Genomic DNA, 25,359 nt, shown 5'->3' with positions numbered 1-25,359 from the left:
TATTTTGTAGAATGAAGAGTAGCTCTGCTCCTCAGCAGCCTGAGGGTTTGCTGGGAAGCAGCTGGTGCATCCCTAAGGAACAAGTAGAAACACTGACATCATTAAAACTGTCGACTATCTGCTCACTTCTCCTTCTGGTTGACTCATGGACTGGATGTCCTATCCTCACGTGGTGGAGGCAATTGCCCACCACTCCTCCCTGAACACTTCTTGACTAAGCTATTTTCATATGGTCAGGACCCTCTGATGTCACAACTTGCATTGAGCAGTGAAGATAGAAGGCACGAACATCTCTCTCCTTGCCAAAAAGCCTTTGCACAGAGCTGCAAAGATGCTGGTATGAGGTTTATTTTTAAAGATCCACAATTTCTAAACTCCCAAGGCTAAAAATCTTTCCAACACCTAGTGCCCTAGAAGAAGAAAAAGGGGGAAAAAAAGACAAGCAGGAGCCATATGTTATTGGTACCTTCTCATGTTCTCCTCCTACAACAAGAGCCTTGGCATACAAGGAATGTGCTTTTAATATCCCTTACAATAAAAACAGCTTCCAACCCTCTGTCCAACATACTTTGTCATTATTTCTCACAGACAAGTCCTGTCCCACTGACTCAAAATACTATTTTGCAGGCTTGTAGGTAAAAGAAGCTGGTTTATGAACTTGTCTTACAAAATACACATTATTTCCTGTAGATCTTGCTGGGTCCTGTACATGGGTCACAACAACTGCACAAACACTCCAGGCTTGGAGCAGAGTGGGTGGAAAGCTGTCAAGTGGAAAAGGACCTGGGTCTGTTGGTCAGCAATTAGCTGAGGATGATCCAGCATATGGACAGGTGGCCAAGAAGTCCATCAGTGTTTTGGTCTGGATCAGGAATAGTGAGGCCAGCAGGAGCAGGGGGGTGATTGTCTAACTGTATTCAGCATTGATAAGGCTGTGACCTGAATATTGTGTTCATTTTTGGGCCCGTCACTCCATGAAGGATATTGAGGTTCAGGAAGATGGTCCAGAGAGGAGCAATAAAGCTGGTGATGGGTCTGGAGCACAAGTCTTGTGAGGAGTGGCTGAGGGAACTGGGGTTGTTTAGCTTGAAGAAATGCAGGCTCAGGGGAGACATTCTCACTCTTTATAACTCATTGAAAAGAGGTTGGAGCCAGCTGGGGATTGGTCTCTTCTCCCACAAAACTAGTGACAGGACAAGAGGAAATAGCCTCAAGTTGCACTGAGTGAGGTTTAGATTGGACATGAGGAGAAATTGCCTCCTTAAAGGGCTGTCAAGCACTGAAATAGGCTGTCCAGGTCAGTGGAGGAATCACCATCCCTGCAGGGATTGAAAAGCTGTGTAGATGCGCTGCTGAGGGACATAGTTTAGTGGCAACCTGGCAGTACTGGGTTAATGGTCCAACTCGATGACCTTAAAGGTCTCTTTCAACCAAAATTATTCAATGGCTTTATGATTCTATGAATCTACAAGTCAAATAGGCAACAAAGAAAATTGAAACATGAAGAATGTGCTGATCATGAAACAGTTGTATGCAGATATCTCATTGGAGCTAAGGTCAAGTTGCTTTGGCATGGCCTCCCCCTCAAGGAGCAACATTATAGAGCAATGAGGTCAGCAGATGGGGAGCATCATTAAAGAAACATTAATTACAATGATCTAGGGAAATGCTACACTGATCTGACCTTCCAGATAAATAGTTTGGGAAGCTTCCTAATGAGCCTTTATGTGGTTTTGAGTCAACAAATAGCAGACACGGGGATTTTGCAGCTATTTGCAGTTGTCTTGTATCAACAAATTCAAAGTGAAGGCAAATAACATGGCTGACTGGTTCCTTGCTTCTCTTGAAGCCAGCAAGGAAATCATGCACAGAACATTAAAAGGCAACTGAGTGACATCTGCCCCTGAGCAAGGCTCATAACCTCAGGGTGTGACCATCACAGCTTCCTGCAATATGTCACAACTGACCCAGAAGCATTTCACATTCAGCCTCCTCTGGTTTCAAACTGCTTGCAGGACACCAATTACAAATATTTATCTTTATAAAGTGGCTGGTGTCGTTAATGCCTTGAAAAATCAAATCTACCCACAAGGAAGGTCAGTAAGCACCAAAGAGAAACTAGTACTTACTTCTTTTTTTCTTTTGGTGAAAAATCTTGTTCATCTGAAAGTATCAATTCCTCTTACCTTTCAAGCACCACATTTCATGTCTGTGTCTTTCCTTCACCCTGGCAAATGTTTCCAGCAAACTTTAGCTCTGCTATAATTAATTTTGAAAGAAGAGCAGACAAGCTGTTTGCTCTTGGTGGATCGTCTAGAGTCAGGTTTGCTATACAATGAAAAGTTGCTTCTGATTCTACTCTGAATATCAAATAAGCTGGACAAATGTAATACAAAATGTGAACACTGAATCCAGTTCTGGGGTCTCAAGAGAGACAAGGACCTACTGGAGAAAGTTCAGCAAAGGTTACACAGATGCTGAAGGGACTGAAGCATCTCTGTAAAGAGCAAAGGCTGACAGATCTGAGGCTGTCTAGCCTAGACTAGAAGAGCAGCCTGAGAGAGGTTTTCAGTGCTGATCAATAGCTAAAAGGTGGGGGGCAAGAGGATGAGGCCAGACTCTTTTTAGTGGTGTCCAGAGACAGTCTAAGGACCAATGAACAGAAACTGGAACCCAGGAGGTTCCATCTGAAGAGGAGGAGAAAATTGTTTGTAATGAGGGTGCCAGAGCCCTGCAGCAGGCTGCCCAGAGAGGCTATGGAATCTCCTTCTCTGGAGAGATTCCAAACCCACCTGGGCATTGTGATCCTGGGTAACTTGTTCTGGGTGACCTTGCTTCAGGAGGGAAGTTGGACTAGATGATTTCCAGAAGTCTCTTCCAATGCCTACCATGCTGGGATTCTGTGATTTGCCATGTTTGATGTAGGCCTACAAGAATTTCAATTATATTTTCTCAGTGAGGTTGATTTCTTGCAGTTAATTATTAGTTCTGCTCTTTTCCTCTGCATCAATTATCAAGCCATCATTAATCATATCAGATTCTCCACCATTAATCATAGCAGAATTCCCACTGCCATGGGAAAGAAAACAATAAGAAAAGTATACGGGACTACAATAAGACAAAGCAAGCACTCTGAGACCAGTGGCCAGACTGGGAGTGATGCTTTTCCAAGCTTGCTGCCTATTGAGTAAGATGGAGCTGTGAATCAAAATCATGGACTAGCATGAGTTGGAAGAGACCTTAAAGAATATCTACTTCCAACACTCCTGCCATAGGCAGGGACACCTCCTACTAGACCAGGTTGCTCCAGACTCTATCCAACCTGCCTTTGAATACTTCTAGGATTGGAGGCTTCACAGCTTCTCTGGGTCAGTGCCTCAACACCTTCACTGGGAAGAAATTCCTCCTAATGTCAAACCTAAATTGAGCTCCTTCCAGTTTGAAGCCATTACCCTTTGTCCTGTCACTCAGTGCCTTTGTAAACAGTCCCTTTCCAGTCACCCTGGTAGCCCACTTCAAACACTGAAAGACTGTTCTAAGGTCTCCCCGGACCCTTCTCTTCTGCAGGTTGAGCAACCCCAACTCTCTCAGCCTGTCTTTATAGCAGAGGTGCTCCAGGCCTCTGAGCATTTCATGGCCCTTCTCTGGACCCTTGTCTAACAGTTCCATACCTTTCTTGTGTTGGGAGCTCCACAGCTGGACACAGTATTCCCAGTGAGGTCTCTCCACCAATGAAGATGCAGGAAACCTTGGCATGTAGTTTAAGATACAGTGAGGCATATGCACAAAATGTACTTTTTTTTTTTTTATTTTATTAATGTAATAAATTAGCAAATCAAAAATAGCTGAATGAGGTATGATTAAAAGGGAGTTTTAGGCCAAAGCCACCATTGTGACAGGAAGGCATTCTGCTTGCAGGATAGAAGGTGAGATGATAATCCCCATTTGGTAATTCTGTTGCTACTCTACATATAAGAAACTGTGAAGATAAATCACTGGGGAAATCTGAAGTCTGTGGACAATGTCTCTTGTGCTTTTAATTGGACCACCCAGGGAAGTGGTGGACTCACTGTCCCTGGACAGTCCCAGAAGACTGGAAGCTGGCCAACATGGTGCCCATCCACAAGAAGGGCCGGTTGGATGAGCCAGGGAATTACAGACCTGTCAGCCTGACCTCAGTACCAGGCAAGATCATGGAACAGGTCATCCTGAGTGCAATCACACAGCACTTACAGGATGGCCACGGGATCATTCCCAGCCAGCGTGGATTTAGGAAGGGCAGGTCCTGCCTGACCAACCTGATCTCCTTCTATGATCAAGTGACTGCCTGGTGGATGTGGGGAGGCCTGTGGATGTAGTCTACCTGGACTTCAGCAAGGCCTTTGACACCGTCCTCCACAGCAAACTCCTGGCCAAGCTGTCAGCCCATGCCTTGGATGGGAGCACACTGCAATGGGTTAGGAATTGGCTGGAGGGCCGAGCCCAGAGAGTGGTCATGAATGGTGCCACATCCAGCTGGCAGCCAGTCACTAGTGGTGTGCCCCAAGGATCAGTGCTGGGCCCCAGGTTTAATGGCCACGGTCATCTTGGGTTGATGGTTGGATTCGACGATCTTAGAGGTCTTTTTCAACCAAAACAGTTCTGTGGTTCTGCGGTTCTAATAGTGCTCCCCTAAGAAGCCTTTTCAGTTTTAAGCTTTTAATCTTAAGCAATTATAACACACACAACAAGTAATGTTCTTCTTCCTGGCTTTGTTTGGTAGGGTTTCCACATCAGGAGCTGCAGTTTCTTGGCTGGAACCTAGCAGATATTGCAGACACCACTTTATATAAGGTTGTCATTTCAATTGCTTTTGGGCCTTGTGCTTGCTGAGGGCTGACATATATTAACTTGGCTATATATCTCCTGGACTGGAGCTGACCTCCTGCGCCAGCCCCAAGTGGAATCTGTTCAAGTGGATACACCAATATTGATGATATTGTTTTGAAGCAGATCCTGGGAAGAACCATGCCAAGGTCCATTTTATGGTCAAACAACCTAAGAAAAAGCAAGTATTTGCTGAAAAATTAGTGATTTTATAAAAATTAAGAGAGTGGAGAGAGAAGGAGAGAGGAGGGGAGGAGAGGAAAGGTTCAGTTTGGAGAGGAGAGGTTCGAGGAGGGGAGGTTCAGAGAGTTTCAGAGAGGAGAGGTTCAGAGAGGAAAGGAGAGGTTCAGAGGGGGGAGGTTTGGGGAGGGGGATAACCTTCTTGCAGGTCCTACTAATCCCTAGGTTTCACCATAGTTTGATGCTAGATGCTGAATTCCTAGGATCATGTAGGAAGTTGCACAAACAGAACAGGAGCCAAGCCTGCCAGCAGTGCTGGGAGTCAAGGCAAACACAGACGGTTGCAAATTAACTCAGGCAACCAGTAAAGCAGACCAGTAGGAAAGCTGCAATCTGCAACCATTCTGCTCCTGGGAAGACAAAAGTCCACATCAACTGAAAACGAAATAAATGGTTCACTGATGCTCCCACTGCATTTTTTAAACAAGATGAAGAATCTGTGGAATAGGTGGGGATGTGCCACTTGAAAGGTAATTTGCTCTGAGGGATTCAGCCTGTTGTCATACCACTGGTCCTTACTATAGAGAGAAAATTAGCTGCTGTGGAAGGACGCTTTCAGCATCGTTTTATCCAACAGCATATTCCTTGTTTGCCAGGATTTGGCCTCACCTACTATACCTTTCCCTCTGAAAACTGCAAATGTGATGATAGCCTAATCACTCAAACCTTCAAGCGATGAGGATCTGGAAAGGCTTGTTGTGTAAAAAGCTGGCTACACAGAATGGCTTAGCTTGACAGAAATAGAAAATATGACTCAGATAGGGAAAAGAGCTCTTTGCCCTTTAAAAAAATCACTCTCACTCTTCCTCCAACACAGAAGCCTTTTCAGGGAGAGCCTGGTGATGCTGCATTATTGATGTGAGACAGGTCTCCAGTGGAAACAGATGTGATCTGTTTGTTTTTCTCTGATAGTCTGGGTTGAGCACAAAGCAAATTACTGAAGGCCAGAAGACTTGGGTTCATCGAGTCCATTCAAAGCACGCTTTTGAAAGAGGATCTTAAATAATGAATCGAACATTTCAAGCCTGTTGCATAACCAGAAGTTCTACATGTGCTAAAAGAAATGGGTCCCGGGTGGCTTTGCCAAGGCAAACTGCAAATGACATCAAAATGCATATGTGCAGCTTTAGGACGTGTTTGTTCTCAAAGCAGGCGCTGAGAGTTGGGGTCGAAACCACATCACAGCCCAGGCTGGGGGAACACAGAATTGCTGAGGCTGGAAGAGATACAATTGAACTGAAATTGCAGGTTCTCACCAACAATTTTCCCAACCTGTGTTGGATCTTTTCTTTTTAAAAACACAGTTCACACCAGAAATGTTCTCTTTCTTGTCCATCATTTGCTGTCAGGCTGTTTCATACAGGGCATGTTGCTCCCACGCAAGGGGTCAAGCAGAGACAGGAGTGAGATGCTTTTGCCCAATCTGGTCACACTTCAGTTGCAAGAGGAATTCAAGGCCACTGCACAAAAAGACAGGTGGGGTCTCTCTACCCTAGAAAAGGCAAGTTGGGTCTCTCCACCCTAGAAAAGGCAGGTTGGGACTATCCACCCCAGAAACCCACACAATGTACATCAGGAGTAAACCCAAGCCACAGGATGAGGTTTCTGTATTTACTGAGATACCTGCTTAAGATTTGCCTTTCTAGCTCATGATGGACTCATAACAGGACTTGACTAAAGCAATCAGCAGTAATCTCTTGAGAATGAGAGAAGCAGGGTGATGGAACACGCTAGATTATGTCTCTAGTGATAGCTTCAGTTTAATCAGTGTTCGTGAAGGAGATCAGGAGAGAACACTGTTTCCTGGCCTCTGCTGAAAATAAGAGATTTCAAGTGATACCACTGACATATCTCAGCTGCCACTTCCTTCTTTTGTCCTCTTTCTTCATCTTTACACCTGTTTCTTGGCTTTCTTTCAATGCATTCAAGCAAACTTAGGGGGGACAAACAAAGGTGGGGTGGCTGAGGCTGCCAAGGTGCCACTGGTGAAAAGAAGACCAAGAGGCTTCCCACTCCTGATTACTGAACTCCTAAGTGGGAGATCTCATGAACTCTAGAAGGACTAAAGTGGGGAGAGGACAGGGGACCTCATATATTTCAGGAGAGGACAGCCCCAGTGGGATTGACATCAAGGAGGAAAATCATAGAATCATAGAATGGCTTGGAAGGGACCTTTAAAGCTTCTCTAGCCCAACACCCCTGCAGTCAGGAGGGACATCTTCAACTAGGGCAGGTTGCTCAGAGCTCCATCCAACATCACAAGGAATGTTTCCAGGCATGTAGCATTTACCACCTCTCTGGGCAACCTGGGCCAGGATTTCACCACCCTTGGCATAAAAAATTTCCTCCTTCTGTCTTGTCTAAAGCTCCCTCTTTTAGTTTAAACCCATCACCCCTTGTCCCATCACAGCAAGCCCAGCTAAAAGGTCTGTACCCAGCTTTTTGATTGTCCCCTTTAAGCACTGAAAGGCTACAAGAAGGTCTTCCTGCAGCCAGCTCTTCTCCAGGCTGAACAACTCCAACACTGTGGAGCAGAGGGTTTCCAGCCCCCTGATCATTTCTGCGACTTCCTCTGGCCCCTCTCCAACAGGCCCATGTCTCTTGTGCTGAGAACTCCGAAGACGGAGCCAGCACTGCAGGTACGGTCTCAGCAAAGTGGAGCAGAGGGGAAGAATCCCCTGCCCACGCTGCTGGGGATGCAGCCCAGGACACAGTTGGCTTCTGCACTATGAGCATGTGTTGCCAGGTCATTGAACCACGGAATCATTTTGGTTGAAAAGACCTTTAAGATCATTGAGTGCAACCATTCTCTAACCCTACCAAGTCTAGCGCTAAGCCATGACCTTCAGCACCACATTTCCACTCTTTGAAACATCTCCAGGGTGTCCAACCATGTGCAGCTCCACACCCCCAAGTCTACAAGACTCCCCAAGTCTACAAGTCTCCCCAAGCCTACAAGAAGGTTGGGGAGGGACTTCTCAGGATATCAGGCATTGATAGGACTAGGGGGAATGGAATGAAGCTGGAGGTGGGGAGATTCAGGCTGGATGTGAGGAGGAAGTTCTTCACCATAAAAGTGGTGAAGCCCTGGAAAGGGTTGTCCAGGGAGGTGGTTGAGGCCCCATCCCTGGAGGTGTTTAAGCCCAGGCTGGATGAGGCTCTGGCTAGCCTGATCTAGTGTGGGGTGTCCCTGCCCATGGCAGGGGTGTTGGAACTAGACGATCCTTGTGGTCCCTTCCAACCCTGACTGATACTATGACACTATGATACTTCTCCATCCCTTCATCACCCACCCTGCGCTGGTGCCAGGGCCTGCCTTATGGAACCTCGTGAGGTTCACACGGATGCCCTTCTCAGGCTTGCCCAGCGTACCGTCTTGTCCCGTAGCTGTGCCAGGCCGGGACGAGCTGCGGGACAGGGGACAGAGGAGCCCAGGGGGTAAAGGGGCGCACACATGCAGCCTGAGGGGTGAGGGCGCTGTGGGCGTGGACTATGAGGGAGGGGTCGCCTGGCGGGCGGGGTCAGTCGGTGGGTGCGGTCCCAGGATGGGCGTGGTCATGGTTTGGGGCGTGGCTTGGCGCAGGTGCGCAGGTGGCGTAAGGGGGGAGGCGGCCGCGTCCCTCCCGCCGCCATTTGCTTGTGTCGCGGGCACCGTCGCCTAGGCAACCGCGCAGAGTCCGGCCGCCAGCCGCGCACCGCCCGCCGCGGCACCGCGCTACCGGCAGCGGCTCTGCCGGGCCGGGCCAGGCCGAACTGGGCTGGGCTGGGAAGGATGCGGCATGGCGAGGGAACGGCGCTCCCGCCCGATTCCCTGAGGCGGCGGCGGATGCTGGTGGGGCCGAGAGGGCGTCCGGCGCTCGCCCCAGCCCCGCCGCCAGCCCGGCCGGAGCCGTGAGGAGCGGTGGGGGTGGCCGGTGGCGGGGCGGGGATGCCAGGTCGGGCCGGAAAGTTTCTTCCCCGCGGCGGCTCGGCCGCTTCCAAGGCGGATTTCACCCCGGTTCTCCTCGGTAAGTGACCGCGGTGATCCCCCGTGTGTCCCCCCGCCCACACAGACACTTCCAGCCGCCCCGCTGCCATCTTTGAGCTGCGGCTCCGTCCCAGCGACGCCCCAGGGTGGGGTGAGTGAGTCCTGGGGCTCCGAGCTCTGCACCCACGGCGGGGAGATGCCGGACTGAGCCTGGCCGTGGGGTACCAGGTGGAACCAGCCGTAACCACCGGGTCTGTGGAGCTCCCGACCACGGGGTTTGGTGACCCCTGCCCCGGTGAGCGCTGTCCGTGGGTGGGAAAGGGTTACACCGGGGCCGTTTAACTCTGTTTAAACCCTGTTCAGGCTTTACCGTGGACGGCCGAGCGGGCTCGGCGGGGGGCTGATGGAGATCTCGGTCAGAGCCTGCGGGCTGTGGCTCCTGCATGTCCCGGGGTGTCTCATGGCATTGCGGTCCCCCTCCTTGCTCTCCATCACCTGCACACCCTCGTTCTCGTGTCTCCAAAACTCACTGCCAGGCGCTGCCCGACTGCGAAGCTGCCTCGGAGCTGATTTTGTGTTAGTTTTCAGCTCGTTCTCCTCTCCAAAACCCGATAAAAATCATCTCCGAGGCACCTGGTGCGGGGCAGCAGAAAGAAGATTAAGCACTGGGAATTAAAGCTGGGTAATTCCGCTTTAGCATCACCAAAAATTGCAGCTGCTTTTTTATTTTCTTTTTTTCTCTTTCTTTTTAACTTAAATAGTTCAGTGCTAGGAAGGAGAAGACTGCTCTTTGTTTTGAGCACGCAGCTCCTGGGAGAGTAATTTAACCATGTCCTTGCTGACAACACCCTTCCCTTCCTGGAGAAAATAGATATGGGATGCAAAATCACTGCATCCGTGGCAAATCTGGGGATAGAAATGAGTTGAGATTTAAAAGCTGAAAAGGGAAAGAGGAGCAAGATATATTGCAGGGAGGGGAGGGGGGAAGGAGAGGGGGTTAGGTGCTTATTTAATCACCTTTCACTGAAATTAATTGAACTTTATGCATCATTTTCTATTCAGTGTTATCTCCCCATGGCAAGGGGATTGGAACAAGATGATCTTTAAGATCCCTTCCAAACCCTTCTGTGATCTTTGTGACACGCAGGAATAATTAGACACTGGGAAAGGGGGGAGAAGAAGATCGAGCTCCTCAGGAGCATGAAGGAATATCTCCCAAAAGAAAAATAATTTGCAAGATCTCCTTCACGCTGCTTTTTCGCAGCTCAAATCACTGGGACAGGAGATGACTCCGATGGGCCGTTGAAACAAAGCCATAAATGCTCAGTGTTAGTCCCCTGCCTGTCCGCTGCAAGCAGCCACTTCCCCAGGTGACTCTCACGAGGCTTCACTACTCCTGTAATCAGATTTGACTCGATATGTCATCTCCTACCTGCCAGCCACCATCTCCCCTTGCTGGGGGGCGGGGAGGAAGTGGCTGCCGTTACATAACAGTTACCTGAAGCATGGCACATGTTCCCAACCCAGGGGTGCCTCTGGACTGCAGGCAGGAGATGGATGTCTGTAATATTGCAGATCAAGGATGAAACTTTCACAGGGTTTCACTTTCCAGTGTGAAAATATTACCCTTGTGCATTTCACAGTTATTCCTGTCCCACTCCTTTGAGTCATAGAATTATTTCAGTTAGAAAAGACCTCTAAGCTCATTGAGACCAACCTTCAAACTAAGACCACCATGGCCATTAAACAATGTCCCAAAGTGTCACACACTTCTTAAAGGGACAGTGTCTCTACCACTTCCCAGGCAGCTTGTTCCAATGCCACTCTTCCAGGAAAGACATTTTCCTAATATCTAAACCTCCCCGGCACAATCTCAGTCCGTTTCCTCTCATTCTAAAAGGCAAATGTTGTGTTTAACTCTCCCCATAGTCATCTGCAAGTGGTGTAATGAAACAAATAGTGTCTGTAGATCAAATATTCCTGCTTTTATTTCCCCCATTCCTTCAAATCCTTTGTGACATCACTAATCCCAGTCAGTGTGCAGGGTAAACCCAGACCTTGTTAGAGAGTGGGGCTCAGCATCCTCTGAGCTTCATTGCTTTGTGAGCTCTTTCTGAGACCAGCAAGATCATTAATTTTCTTCACACCAGCAAGATAGTCTTGGTAGGAAAAGAGGAAACAGCCTCCAGTTGCACCATGGGAGGTTTATGTTGGACACGAAGGAAAAAATCTTCCCCAAAAGGGTTGTCAAGCCCTGGACCATGCTGCTCAAGGCAGTGGTGGAGACCCCATCCCTGAAGGGGTTTCAAAGCTGTGTAGATGTGGGGCTGAGGGACATGATTTAGTGGTGACCTGGCAGTGCTGGCCTAATGATTGGACTTGATTACCTTAGAGGTCTCTTCCAACCAAAACCGACTCTATGATTGTATAGCACTTCCTCTATCGTTTAGCTGTAGTGGAAATAAATTAATTGGTTGTTTGGCAGGAGCAGAGTGGGACATGTTGCTGCTGCGCTGCTGTCAGTCTGCAGGAGCTGTGTGGGCAAGCACAGCTGGTGTCAACCTTCATGTTGAGCATTTTAACTAGCAGGGGTTTAAGCAAGGAGCAGCAGAGACACCTTTTGTTCTGCAGGTCTCCCCCTGGTCCTCATCCTCTTTTATTTTCACTGCAGGAGCTGGAGTGGCCGTAGGGAGCAGCCCTCTGGGTAGCCAGCCATGATCGCCACTGGAGGCCTCCTGAGGATCTCAGCTAGGAAACAGGACCCCTTGCGACCCCAAAGCCAAGTCCCCAAACGCAAACGCAAGGCCAAAAAGAAGCGCAAGAACGACGTGGTGGTGGTGAAAGGCAAGCTCAAGCTGTGCTCCATCTCGGGGCTCATTGCCCTCTGTGGCATCCTTGTGCTGCTGGTGGGCATTGCCTTGGCTGTGGTGGGCTACTGGCCCAAGCCCAGCCAGGTGTACAGAGAAGGTAGCTTCAGCAGGGGTCGGCACCTGGCGCCACAGGGTGGCACCCCCAAGAACCGCTCCTGGAGCCAGGAAGGAGCAGAAGCAGGAATCCATCCAGACCGCCCTCCTAGAGCTAATAGCTCTACTGCTGCTACGAGCTGGGGATTCTCACAGTCCCCTTCTTCTTCCTCGCCTCCCCAGGCCTCAGCAGGTTTCCTTTTCCGTCTGTTCTCGAGCTACTTGCACTCAGACAAGCTGAAGGTGCTGGGGCCTCTCATCATGGGCATCGGCATTTTCCTGTTCATCTGCGCCAACGCGGTGTTGCACGAGAACCGCGACAAGAAGACCAAGATCATCAACCTGCGTGACCTCTACTCCACCGTCATCGATGCCCACAGCCTGCGGGCCAAGGACAGAGGCACCCCAGCCTCGGCCCCTCTCAATGGCTTTGTCAACTACATGCAGTCCCGGGGCCTGGAGCTCAAACCCGGTGGGGAAGGCCTGGGTGCTGCAGCCATGCTGGCCAAGAGCTCCTGGCCACCAGGACTTGGTGTCTCCCTTTCCCCACCGGACCTGGCGTCCCCACCACGGCGTTCCTCCTTCTGCATCCCACCACAGCCACCCAGCCTGGCCGAGGCTGTGTACAGCATCTACCAGGAGCGTGCGGCCCGTGCTGTCACCAGCCCACCTTGTAGCCCACCGGAGAGCTGGGACCGGCGCAGCACAACCAGCTCCATCGTTGGCTCTTCGCTGAGTGCTTTTGCCCTCCTGCCCTTGGCACCAAGCAATGGAGGAGGCTGGCGGAGGCCTCCTGGGGAGAAAGGAGCCCGGGAGATCCCACGGGGTGAGTTTGAACTGAGCTTGACCAACCTCAGCAGCGGGCACATGGAGGGAGGCTGTGGGTTAAGAAGGCACAGGCTGATCCTCAGGCGGCAGAGCACCAGCTGCTTGCCTGATGCCAAGCGTCCCCTTTTCCCTGAGCCACATTGCTCCCCAGCTGTTGACAGGGGTCTGGACTCTGGCTTCTTGGTAAAGGCATCTTCTAGCTACTCCAAATCTCTGGATCTCGAAGGGTCACCTCCGTCAACGCCTCCTGCCATCGCCAGGACAGACTCCCAGAGCTCCCAGTCTAAGCCTTCCAGCAGCAATAAGGGCTACAGCCACCTGGAGGAGGCAGGCACCTCCTTGGAGTCAGTTGCCAATACCCCAGCCAGTAAAACCCAGGACTGTGAGGAGGAATCACTTGAGAAGATGGACTCCCTCGAGTCTACCAACAGAGAACAAAGAGGGGAGCAATCCCAGAAAAGACAGTACACAAATAAACAGAAACTCTTTATGATTTCTAGGTCACATGCCGTGTTCGAGCTGGAGGACGGGGAGCTGGAGAGTACTGGCATCTAAACAAAAGGCACAGGGACACCTTGCAGCCCCCCACACCTTCCCCCCAACACACACCTTCCCCATCTCCTTGTGGACTTAGGAAGCTGATTAATATCCAAAGAGATGCAGTATGTTGCCCCTGAGAATTGAATTCCATCAGTCCTGCAGATGACTTCAGGAAGAGAAAAAGAAAATCCTTTCCTGTCCAAGCGTGACGGTTACATTCCAGGCAAGCCAAAATTGTATTAAATATCCACAATCCAGCAAGTTCTTGGGATCAGATTAATATGATTTTGGACAGTCTTAACTGTGCACTTTACTGGTTTGATTTTCCAAGTGCCCAAGTTCTTCTCCTCTGATTTCTTTCTTGCTGATTTGCCACCAACTGCTTGAAAAAAACCCAAACCAATGCAAGGCACCTTTGGAAGCTTGAGGAGCAGCGTGGTCTTCAGGTCAAGAAAGCTGAGCTCGCTCTTTGTTTTGGTTCAATCACTACAACGTTTGCAAGGCCTTAAGGATGACGCACCTTGACAAAGAATGAGTTTGTCTAAATCCTGGGGAGGGGAAAACAAACAAAAAAAAACCAAACAAAAGATGTCCACTGAGAAGAGACTGGAGCAGAACAGAGCTCTGACTGTTTAGTTGCAACCATGACACTCCTGAACCCAAAAATCCCACCTACAACCTGATACTTCGTTAAGTATTGTTACACATGTATCCACTAATAGCATTAAAAAGTTATTTTATTTTATTTTTTTTATCTAATAAAACATTTACAAGCAAAACTGCCACACACAACAAAAAAAACACCCAGCCCTTTCTTCTGGTAAGTAAGTACAGACAGCAGAAACTTTGAGTTTGGTTTTAACATCTGGAAGATTATAGAGATTATGTGAGGCCAAAAGGTTGCTTTTAAGTGGGTAATTAATCATTTAGGAGTCCTTCCACCATAAATAATGGCTCAAGCCCCTGAGAAAGCACGCTTGTCTTTTCCAACCTAGTTAATTCTATTCTATTCTAATATTTGCACTTTGGTCAGGCGTTAGAATAGACTACCTGGGGAGGTGCTGGAGTCACTGTCCCTGGAGGCGTTGATGAAACGTGTGGGCACGGCACTTTGGGGCATGGTTTAATGGCTATGGTGGTCTTAGATTGAAGGCTGGAGCTGATCTTGGGAGTTCTTTTCCCACCAAAACAATTCTATGATCCAATCAGCAGGTTCTTTCTCTGCTTCTAACAGTACTGACAGATGATGAGGTTTTGGACATGCTGAGGAAAAAATAATGGTTTGAAGGTTTGACCTATTAAAATTGGATATTTCTTTTTTATGAAGAACACATTAATCTTGCACCTGCAGCCTGTTCCTTCTGGATTTTTGGCTTCCCTTGTAAGCCTTTCGTTAAACCTCTCTGCTGTCACAGCTCCTATTCATGAATTCGCGTGCATCAACTTAATTTAAAAGCCTAATGATCACCCTGTCAGTCTCCCAGCAGCTGGCCCTGCTGAAGTCAGCAGAGATTTCGTGGTGAGGATTTCTCCCTGCCTGAGAACAGCAGCAGGTTTCCTGCCGGCTGCAGAGTGCCCTGTTCCGTAGGCAGATATTTTTTTGGGGGTAGATCGATGAGCTGTTTCATTTTGGTAGCTGCAGCACGGCAGACGCTCTCTTATTTTTGCTCAAACAGCTTTATGTGCTCGGAAGATTTTGTCAATACTTCAGATTTTTAAATATGGATGTGGCATTTCACTGCTAGGGGAAGACAAATCGACATTAAACAACCACAACGTGTAGGCAGGCAAGAGGCTTTCTGTTGCAATTAACATTTTCTTCTTAGGGTTTCGTGTTTTTAAATCACAGAATCCCAGCATGGTAGGGGTTGGAAGGGACCTCTGGAGGTCATTCAGGCCAACCTCCCTGCTAAAGCAGAGTCACCCACAGCAGGTTTGTTCAGTTCACAATGTCCAGGCGAGTTTGGAATCTCCCCAGAGAAGGGGGCTTCACAACCTCTCTGCTCAGCCTGCTCCAAGGCTCCAGCACCCTCACAGCAAAGAAGTTTCTCCTAATCCTCACATGGAAGTTCCTGGATTCAGTTTGTGGCTGTTGTCCCTTGCCCTGCCGTTGGACAGCAATGAAGAATCTGGCCTCATCCTCTTGCTCCCCTCCCTCACAGACTGGTTTGGGTTGCATCAGCTAGTTCCAACCCCCCTGCCATGGGCAGGGACACATCCTACTAGATCTGGTTGCTTAAGGGCCCATCTATCCTGGCCTTGAACACTTCCATGGAGGGGACATCCACAACCTCCCTGGGAAACTTGTTTCAGTGTCTCACCACCCTCACTGTAAAGAATTTCTTCCTACTAGCCAGTCTACCCTCTTCCAGCTTAAAGCTGCTCCCTCTCATCCTATTATACAAGATATTAATCAGCATTGAGAAGATCTCCTCTCACTCTGCTCTTCCCTACACTGAGGTTGGTGAGACACTGGCCTCGGTTGGCCAGAGTGGTGGGAGATGCCCCATCTTTGGAACCATTCCAGGTCAGCTTGTTTGGAGCCTTGAGCAACCTGTTCCAGTGGCAGGTGTCACTGCTGACTGCAGGGTGCTTGGACTATATGACCTTTAAGTTCTTTGACTGTGATTCTACCCACCACAAATCCAGGGCAGCCATGGGGCCTGGAGTTGAAGAAAGCTCACACACACAAAGTAATTAAATTGTAAAGCAATATTAAGATAACATTTAATGTGTCTTTCATTTCACCCACAAATTGGTCTAGCCCTCACTTCAAATATTTTATGCTGTCTGATCAATCAGCAACCGGTTGAATTAATCCTCATACATGCAACAACATTTCTTGATGGCAGACTTTTCCAGGACATTGTACTAGGTGTGGATCCAAAATGATCTGTGGAACATCTTGGTTTAATTTATAACCAGGGATAAATCTCCTTGGCAATTCAAGCAAATACATTTTAGGTAATTCTGATGCCACAGGAAAAAAAATAGGGGCAAGGGGAAATAGGATAAGTGATAGGATAAGAGCAAATGGCCTTAAGTTGCACCAGGGGAGGCTTAGGTTGGACATTAGGAAAAACTTCTTGACTGAAAGTGTTCTCAGACACTGCAACAAAGCTCCCCATGGAGATGATGGAATCCCCATCCCTGGAGGTGTTTAAAAGAGACATAGAGATGGTGCTGAGGGACATGGTTTAGCACCAGCCTTGGTAGAGTTAGAGAATCAGTGCACTTGATGATCTTAAAGGTCTTTTCCAACCAAAATGATTTCTCGACTCTCAAGTTTTTCAGTAAAACTGGTAAAGAAAGTGAATAGAGAAGCATTTTGTTTAATCCCAGCCTAAAGAAATAATTTGGTGGGAGACAGGAATCAAATTTGGGTCAACAATAGTTCTTTTATTCATAACTGCCACTTTAACAATTCTCTCTTTTACCAGAAGTGGAACTTTCCCCCTAATGGAGTTCAGAAATCCTGATACTTGGGTAGCTTCAAGATGTCAAAACAGGAAATTTATGCATAAATTCCTCAAACTATTTTAAAATGGGTTGTGGATTCCTCTGAGCAGTTGGAATGCCTTTAAACTGCAGCAAAACCCAAGATTAGCCCTGAATATCTTTAGATGTTCCTCAACCATTTCATCTTTCACACACAGACAGAGCAATGTGGGGAGGATGGGAAAGGTTGCAGTCAGGAGGCAGCTCAAGTGGCCTCAGCAAGTGATACATCCATTGTAAACTCCTGCTGATAAATGATCCATATGATGATGCTGTGTTGTCTAATCCCAGCATGGTGGGGGTTAGAAGGGACCTTGGGAGATCATCTAGTCCAACCCTCTGGTTAAAGCAGGGTCACCCACAGCAGGTTGCCAAGGATCACAATGTCCAGCTGGGTTTGGAATCTCTCCAGGACTCCAGCAACCTTGCACCAAAGAAGTTTCTCTTTCTCCTTTTCTACCCCATGAGTTGATTGGTTATTTTTGTGACACACAGTAACTGTGAGAAATATTCAGTGTGCAGCCCCCTCTTAAAAGGTCCATGCTTTTGAGGGATAGAGGGAGGTTTTGGCCTTTGTGGCTCAAAAATAGCAATTTATGCATTGCTTTTGCCATTTTGAAATACAGAAGCATTCAGAGGTCTTGTTCTATCATGAAGAATGCTGGGAATTGCTCTTTCTCTCCTCTTTCAAGGGCTAGAAAGTAGTAAGCTTTTGTTTAAAGCAGTTGTTCTGTCACAGCATTGAACTTGCTCAAGTCTCCACACTGCAGCCCCAAAGTGTATAGAAATGGTCATGTTTATGCCCAACTAGGCTACATTTCTTCAGAAGAGCCCAAAGAACTGAAACTGAGTGATGAAATTCTAGTACAACACATGGAGGAACATATGCACTGGGGGGTAAAACAGGTCTCCTAGAGGGAGAAGGTAATAAGGAGAACACTGGGCTCATCACAGCAGTGATTTAAAGGCATAAGTGCGGTAATCAGTTGTTTGAATGGGGAGGTTAGGCTGAACCCACTCCAAATTACCCCCCAAAAAGGAGAAAACCCAAGCAGTAACTGAAGGTGACACCAAGGAGCCCACCTGCAGCCCATGAAAATAGCAACACCTCAGAAGGTGAGGACAATGGGTGATGGTTTTAAACTAAAAGAGGGGAGAGACTGGAGTTAAGAATTTTAACATGAGGGTGATGAGACACTAGTCCAAGTTGCCCAGAGATGTAGCAGATGTTCTACCCCTGGAAACAGTCATGGTCAGGTCAGACAAGGCTCTACCTAAAGAGAATTTACTGTGGAAAACCCTCAACAGGATTTTGCCTCCAGTTCACTTCTCACAAGTAGAGCTGAGCAGCTTCTTTCCCTCAGAAAGAGGTAAGTTCACTTTTGAGGTAGCAGAGTTTCCTTATCTGGAGAGATTCCAAATCCACTTTGATGCAAGCCTGAGCAATCTGCAGTGGATAACTGCTCTCAGAGCAGGGTTGGACTAGATCTCCAGAGGTCCCTTCTAACCTCTTCCACGCTGGGGTTCCCATAAACTTAATGTATTAGAAACCTAGTGTGATCACAGCTCCCTGCTGCGTTTAGAATCAGAGAATTGTCTTGTTTCTAAAAGACCTCCAAGATTATCAAGTCCAACCTTAGGCCACCATGGCCATTTAGTGACTGTGTCACTAGTTTATGCTTATTCAACACCATTTTCTCCTCATTCATCAGTATAAAAGTTGAACTAATGCTGGACATTGGGGGGCTGGATAAGATGACCTTTAAAGGTCATCTATGGTTCTGCAAAGTACAGGGACATGCTAATCTCCCTCTCTTTCCAATTTCAGTTTCTGTGCTGAAATTTATTTCTGAAAGCAGCTGTCAGAACTCTTTCAGCTGCTCTCAAAAGCAGGGTTTTAATTATAAGATTAAAAAAAATAAAAGTCACTCTCCAGAATGAAAAAGAAAAATAAATATTATTTAAATGTACTTTACTTTTCTTTTACCAAAGTGTTTCATTTCTCTCCTGTGAGAGGCAAATCCATAGTTTGGGTACGATTCACTCCATAGTTCCGTAAGCAACTTCAGCCCTCCAGCTGGGGGTCAAGATGACAATGCAAGGTGGGGGACAGTGCAAGAAATTTCTTCAAGGGCAAGTAGAAGATTGGTTTAAGAGGATTGGTATTATTACTATTTCTGTTTATAAAAAAAAATAATCAGGGCAAGTTTTGGTGATTAAATGGTAGTGAAACCCTGGCTCAGGTTGCCCAGATCATTAGGAGATGCTCCATCCCTGGACCCATTCCTGGTCCTGTTGTTTGGACCTCTGAGCAACCTGCTCTAGGTGCGGATATCCCTGCTGATTGCAGGGGGGTTGGACTAGGTGACCCCAAAAGCTCCCTCCCAACACAAACCATCCTGTAATTCTATGAAATGTTTGGAATTGAGGGGTTATTCCCTTTTACCTGCATATAGAGGAACACCATAGGGAGGAGGGCATTTAGGATGAGGCATTTAAACTGCCTACAGCTTTATAGAATAGAATCATAGAATCAAGAAGGTTGGAAAAGACCTCAAAGACCATGAAGTCTAACCTGTCACCCAAGACCTCATGATTACTAGACCATGGCACCTAGTGCTACGTCCAATCCCCTCTTGAACACCTCCAGGGATGGTGACTCCACCACCTCCCTCAGCAGCCCATTCCAATGCCCTAACAACTCTGTGAAAAACTTTCTCCTGTGACAATAGAAGTCAAACCTGAAGCTACAGCCTTTCGTGATGGCTTGACAGAAGATGCTGGCATCATCCTGACATGAAATATAGGTAAATGAGAAGGCTTACCTGCCCTCTTCTTCATATGTAGAAAGAGCAGGACTGGTAAGGGAAAGCCAGCTGGACTAACCACTATGATCTTTGTGTAGTGGGCTCTTGCCAAAATAGCCTCCTACACATAACACTCAGAAGCAAGAACTGCTCCAGCTCTTAAGGTGGCAAGGGTCCATCTGATGCTTAGCACACAACAGCAACCAGTATCAGGTTATTCAGGGCAATACGCTTACAGTACCCTCCTGCCTTTGGCTTTTGGATCTTGATTATTAGAATATCTAGCTTAAGAAACTTCTGATTAAAGCCAGCCAAGAAGTGGGGAGATGCTGTTGTCAAGGTCTCCTCTCAAATAACTTGAAAAATAGTCATTGTTGCAGAGCAAGTCAGTGTTTAATTTTTCTTTCCAAAAGAGGAGAAAACAAAAAGAAAATCAGAACTAGTGGGGATGTAATGCAAGTTCTCTCCCACCCCAACATGGTACCAGTTTCAATAACTGAAGTTACATTAAGCTACATTCAGCTAGAAGAAATTAGCACATTGCATTTATCTTCTACATAAACTAGCAGTGCATACAAAAAGAAATTACTCAAAGTGGGGGGGAGGGGGAAATAGGTAAATTAGAGACCATAAAGGGGAAAATGATCATAGAAAAAGAACAGCAAATGCAGGGATCAAAGAATAACTCAAACTCACTTCTGAGCCTAGACCTCAGAGTGTAATTCCCCTTTAGTACTCAAAGAAGGACAATTAAACTGCTCCAGCAGTCTGAAGTTATTTTTCGTTTCAGAAGCTGACTTGCACCTGCTCTGCTCACATCAGAAGTGCCTAATCAAACATATTTCAATTAATTCAAATCAAAAGCCACCAGGGAACAAAACCCATGAATCCCCATGGCTAAAACAGCACCAAACCCCAAAACCTATTTTCTGTTCCCCGCCATAAAGCAGCTCTGATTTGATCAGCACTCTAGAAGCTTGTTTGGACTCAGTTGTCATTAGAGACTAAAGAGCTGAAGGTTGTATTTAGTAGATTTTGGGGGTTTAAGCACTAATCCAACTTGTCAAGATTAAATCACAGTGATACAACTCAAGTATTTTAACTTAATTTACCAAACCAAGCACACAAGCCTCCCAAGATAAGCAAAATTAATTGCCTTCCAATCATCACAATAATCCTGAACCAGAATCCAACAAATTGGAACCTGTACACATGTAGGGGGGGGGGGGGGGGGAAAACAACACCAACACCAAACCACACACCAAATAATTCACAAGCACAGGATCACCACACATTTGCTACACTCCAGTGCCATCTGTCTATAAAAAGATAATTAACATTTCCATGGAGGAGAAAACACAGCTTGTTGTAACTCGTGCTTCATCCTAGGCTACTGAATCCACTTCAGTTGAACGACACTACTGGTCCTTTTTTGTGGATGAAGAAATCATTAGGATTCACTGAGGAAGCAAAGTTAACTTAAAGCAAAACTACTTTATTTTTAAGGGAAATTCACCCAGAACTTGCTGGCACACACATGCTCTCCAGAAATTTCACTCTTAACTGCTCCCCTAAGTCAACCTGAACGTCTTCCTCTCCCTTCGACAATTCAGGTGCTTGTTAAAGCCCCCTGAGAAACTAGGAATTACTCAAATTAGCATGCAGAAGACCATTTAGGGACAACCCTTTGAAAGTCCACAGCCATGAGTGGAGTGATACAAACAAACACTCTGCCAAGTACTACCACACAAGGGATACAACCCTGGAGCTGAGGACAAAACGAGTTCATTAAATGCAGAGCCTTCCCTTTCCTTCTGCACAGGGGCTGGCTTCCCCCTCCTTATGAAAAGGACATAAATACAGGATTTGAGGTTTTAAGCTTCCTAAGCAGCTGAGCAGGCTTCCAGGACCTTGATGTTCCTTTAACCAAGTGCATCCTGCCCACATGCCACATCAGGAAACAAATTCCCATATAATTAATGTTCCCAAATTTTGAGGGAGAAAGAAGGGCAACCTGATCACACTTCAGAAATTCACATTTCTTCAAGGTAAAAATGGAGTTGTAAAGAAAGCTAAATGCTGCTTTTCAAGGAGCAATTGGGGCAGAACAGAAAAATAAGGCATTTTCCAAGTGCCCCAGTGCCTTTCTCCTGATTTATCGCCCTCAATATAGATGTCTCCCAAGCCTGCTGTGAGCGTTGAAGACTTGGAGGCAGCAGGATCCCTTCCCAGTCGCAGCTGTTTTTCCAGTAGTGCCATCTTCTGGTTTCAGCAGCTCTGCAGAGAAAACCCTTTCCCCACCCCTCGAGATTGGACGGAGAGGCCACAGCTCAGCTCCTTGGCTTCAGTAAGGAAACTGCAGCCCCCACAGTGACTCAAAACTCCAAATCTCCCCAGAAATTAACATTTTTCTGGTTTATTTTTGTTCTTTACTAATTCATACACACAAGTGAGGCTACAACACTACTTCACCTGAGGGTGTTGTGCCCCGTTTCCTCCAGCCGTTTTGCAACAAAAAAAAAAATTCATTCTTCTTCATCTAAACAAAATTGAACATTACACCTCGATTTTATTCCCAAAATACCATTTCCATAAGTCAACCAAAAATAGTTCTCATTACAGAGCTACTAATCAAACAAAAATCCCCCCAAACCAACCAAACAACATAGCACATCTCACAGAAGTATGTTAACTAAATTCCCCTACCATTTGTGGATGTGCAACAGACGATGGTGTTGGAGTCATGGTTTGGAGTTTTCACTTGGAGCAGCTGTGCAAATTAGGCATGAAGAGGTCTTTTCAGGCAGAACGTAGAGAAGGCAAGTAGGCAAAGGACGGAGCAGAATCAGGGCTGAGAAGAAATGCAGCAAAGGTAGAATTGTGCTTTTAGGCACCAGAAATGCCTGGCAACAACTTTGGTATCGATGTGTGGCTTCTGAAGAGCCTGCTCCTGCAAAACAGGGCTCATTTATCTGCAGAGTGCATCTGCTGACACACCTCTATGGTAGGTTCTTGTTTTTACACAGCTATTTCACCATTACAGGAGTCAATGTGGTTAACCCTCAGATTTTTGGCCTACTTTGCTTTGTCACTCTCCTAAAAGGATGCTTTTGCACCCAAAATCACCATCCACACCTCGACACTGCTGTGGTTGCCTTCTACACTATCATCAAGCATGGGTGCAGGTCACCAAGGACTGCCACATCTTTATCCTGAATGTGGTGCCTGATCAGATGCATGCTCTGTGGCTTCAGTTTTCTGTAAGCTGCCATCTGCTCTCATTTCTTCTTCTTCTTTCTCCACACTTTTCAGCACATCTGAACTTGCTGGCAGCAGACCAAGTACTGACTGGGAGCAGATCTCCCCAGCTGCATGAGAAATCCCAGCTGTAGCTTCAGGCTGTCCCTTCACCTCATTGATTTCTTCACTCGCAGTTGAAGCCTCAGCAATATTTTCAGATGGTTTATTATCAGCTACTACCAAATGTGAGGTGAGTTTAGGGCTTGCAGCAGTTGCTCCTGTTTCAGCCTTTGCAGGACTGTGTGGAAGGTCTCCAGTGAATGTTTCTCCCACATCTGTCTGCATTTCTTGCTCTTCATCCTTTTTCATACCAGTGGAGCCCACGTGGATTGAGCACTCACAATAATAGTAACCAGATTCCTGCCTCTTCTTCTTCATGGCACAAAGATCCATTCGGCTGAAGACCTCTGTGCCAAAGTAGCTGTCTGCAAACTCTTTATACAGGTCAGAACAAATTTTTCTGTAGCCCTAAATATTGAAAGATCAACATGACATCATAAATACACACATCAAAATCATGCATTTGGGAAATGTAGAAGAACAGAACATGGCAAAGAAAATACTTCCCCGTCCCCAGGATCCCAGTGATTCGATGATTCCATGAATATCAACTTTATTTGATAGTATTTCAGTTGATAATGAGAAGAATTATTTTTTCCAGTGGTACCCAGCAACAGGACAAGCAGCAACAGGCACGGACAGGAACCCAGGAGGCTCCCCCTGAACATGGGGGGAAACCTCATCACTTTAAAGGTGCCAGAGCCTTTGAAGCTCATAGAGAGACTGTGGAGTCTCCAAACACACCTGGACATTATGGTCCTGGGAAAACTGCTATGGGTGACCCTAGTTTAGCAGTGGGGGTTGCGCTAGGTGATCTGCAGAGGTGTCTTCCAATCCTCACCACACTGGGGTTCTGTGATAATTATTTTTAAACATGTTCATTGATTATTGCAAAAGAGGTAGCTGTAATCTCTGGGCAGCCTGCTCCAGGGCTCCAACACCTTACCAGGAGACATTTTCCTCATGTTCACACAGAACCTCCTGGGGTCCAGTTTGTACCAGCTGACCTTTGTCCTGTCACTGGGCACCACTGACAAAAATCTGGACCTCTTCTCTTACTCCCCACCCTTTAGCTCCTGCTGAGCATTCAGAAGATTCCCTTTTAGGCTACTCTTCTCTAGACTCAACAGCCCCAGATGTGTCAGTCTTCCCTCCTCACAGACATCCTGCAGTCCATTCAGCATCTTTGGACTCTTTCCAGTAGTTCCCTGTCCCTCTTGACCTGGGGAGCCCAGAAAAGGGCCCAGTGCTCCAGATGTGGCCTCACTAGGACAGAGTAAAGCAGAGGCATGACCTCCCTCAACCTGCTAGATGCTCTTTTTGATGCATCCCAGGACACCATTAGCTTTCTTTTCCCTGAGAGCACACTGCTTATGGTGAACTTGTTGTCCACCAGCACTCCCAGTTCTTTCTCCACAAGACAGCTTTCCAGCAGGTCAGCACCTTACTGTACTGGTGCAGGGGGTTATTTTTCCTCAGGTGAAGGATTCTACACTTGCCCTGGCCTTAAATGATAATTTAGGGCTATCAAGACTTAAAATCAGACACTTAGTAATTTCTTAGCAGTCTTCCCCCTGGGTTCCTTGTATGGGTGTCATGAGGGATGGGTGAGCACCCCAACAACTCCATAGTCCATAGGGCTTTAGCTCAGCTGTCAGTTTAAAGGACTCCCACAAAGAATTTAGCACATAGCAAACCACATCTGACAGAGGCACACATGGAAAAAAGAGGAGATAAATCACTATGCAACAGGGAATCATCTCCACCTTCTCTTAACCTAATGAGCAAGTGAGCTAACAAGGCTCCAAGGAGACCCTTATAGTACACATTGCCTCAGAAAGGTCTCAGTTGGTTTGGTCACCCTGCTCAAAATGCACAATTAAAAACAACCCCAAAGTCTCTATACAAGCTTCCTTCCTTGTAATGACAGACCTTTTAGGCAGAAGGACACACACAGGGTGGAGATTGCAAGAGGATTCCTTTCCCAAAAGGGTTGTCAAGCCCTGGAACAGGCTGCCCAGGGCACTGGTGGAATCCCCATCCCTGGAGGGGTTTCAAAGACATGTATGTGAGTGACATGGTTTATGGTTATGGCATGTTGTGGCAGTGCTCAGATGGATTTGATCTTAAAAGTCTCTTTCAACCAAAACAGCTGTGATTATATTCTATGATGTCCAGAACATCCAGAGTCACTTGGAGGAAACCAGATAGCAATAGCTCCGCTACCAAAGACATGAAACCATAAGGCAGTGCTGCTCCTGATGACCAAAAGCACTGCAAAGCTGAGCAA

The 25,359-nt window shown here is 47.0% G+C and overlaps 2 protein-coding genes across 2 annotated transcripts in view; one reads left to right on the top strand and one right to left on the bottom strand.

Annotated features, from left to right (window-relative positions):
- Nucleotides 1–8,757: 8,757 nt before the first annotated feature.
- TMEM200C (transmembrane protein 200C) lies at nucleotides 8,758–13,803 on the top strand. The gene is made up of 2 exons (XM_068147590.1): nucleotides 8,758–9,113; nucleotides 11,745–13,803. Exon 2 carries the CDS (start codon nucleotides 11,788–11,790, stop codon nucleotides 13,417–13,419), a length of 1,632 nt encoding a protein of 543 aa, XP_068003691.1. The 5' UTR covers nucleotides 8,758–9,113; nucleotides 11,745–11,787; the 3' UTR covers nucleotides 13,420–13,803.
- An 8,207-nt stretch (nucleotides 13,804–22,010) lies between these two features.
- The window catches only part of LOC137445776 (uncharacterized), a 41,552-nt gene continuing 38,203 nt past the window's right edge, over nucleotides 22,011–25,359 (bottom strand). The window contains exon 8 of the mRNA XM_068147767.1: nucleotides 22,011–23,477. Within this exon, the coding sequence (XP_068003868.1) occupies nucleotides 22,917–23,477 (561 nt within the window). The 3' untranslated portion in view covers nucleotides 22,011–22,916. The remainder of the gene's footprint in view (nucleotides 23,478–25,359) is intronic.

The sequence above is a fragment of the Melanerpes formicivorus genome, unplaced genomic scaffold (assembly GCF_026170545.1).
Source record: "Melanerpes formicivorus ecotype bairdi unplaced genomic scaffold, bMelFor1.0.p_v2 SCAF_15, whole genome shotgun sequence".
In the NCBI taxonomy this organism is placed as follows: Eukaryota; Metazoa; Chordata; class Aves; order Piciformes; family Picidae; genus Melanerpes; species Melanerpes formicivorus.
The sequence above is the reverse complement of the archived record's forward strand: the minus strand, read 5'-3'. Positions and strand labels throughout refer to the sequence as shown.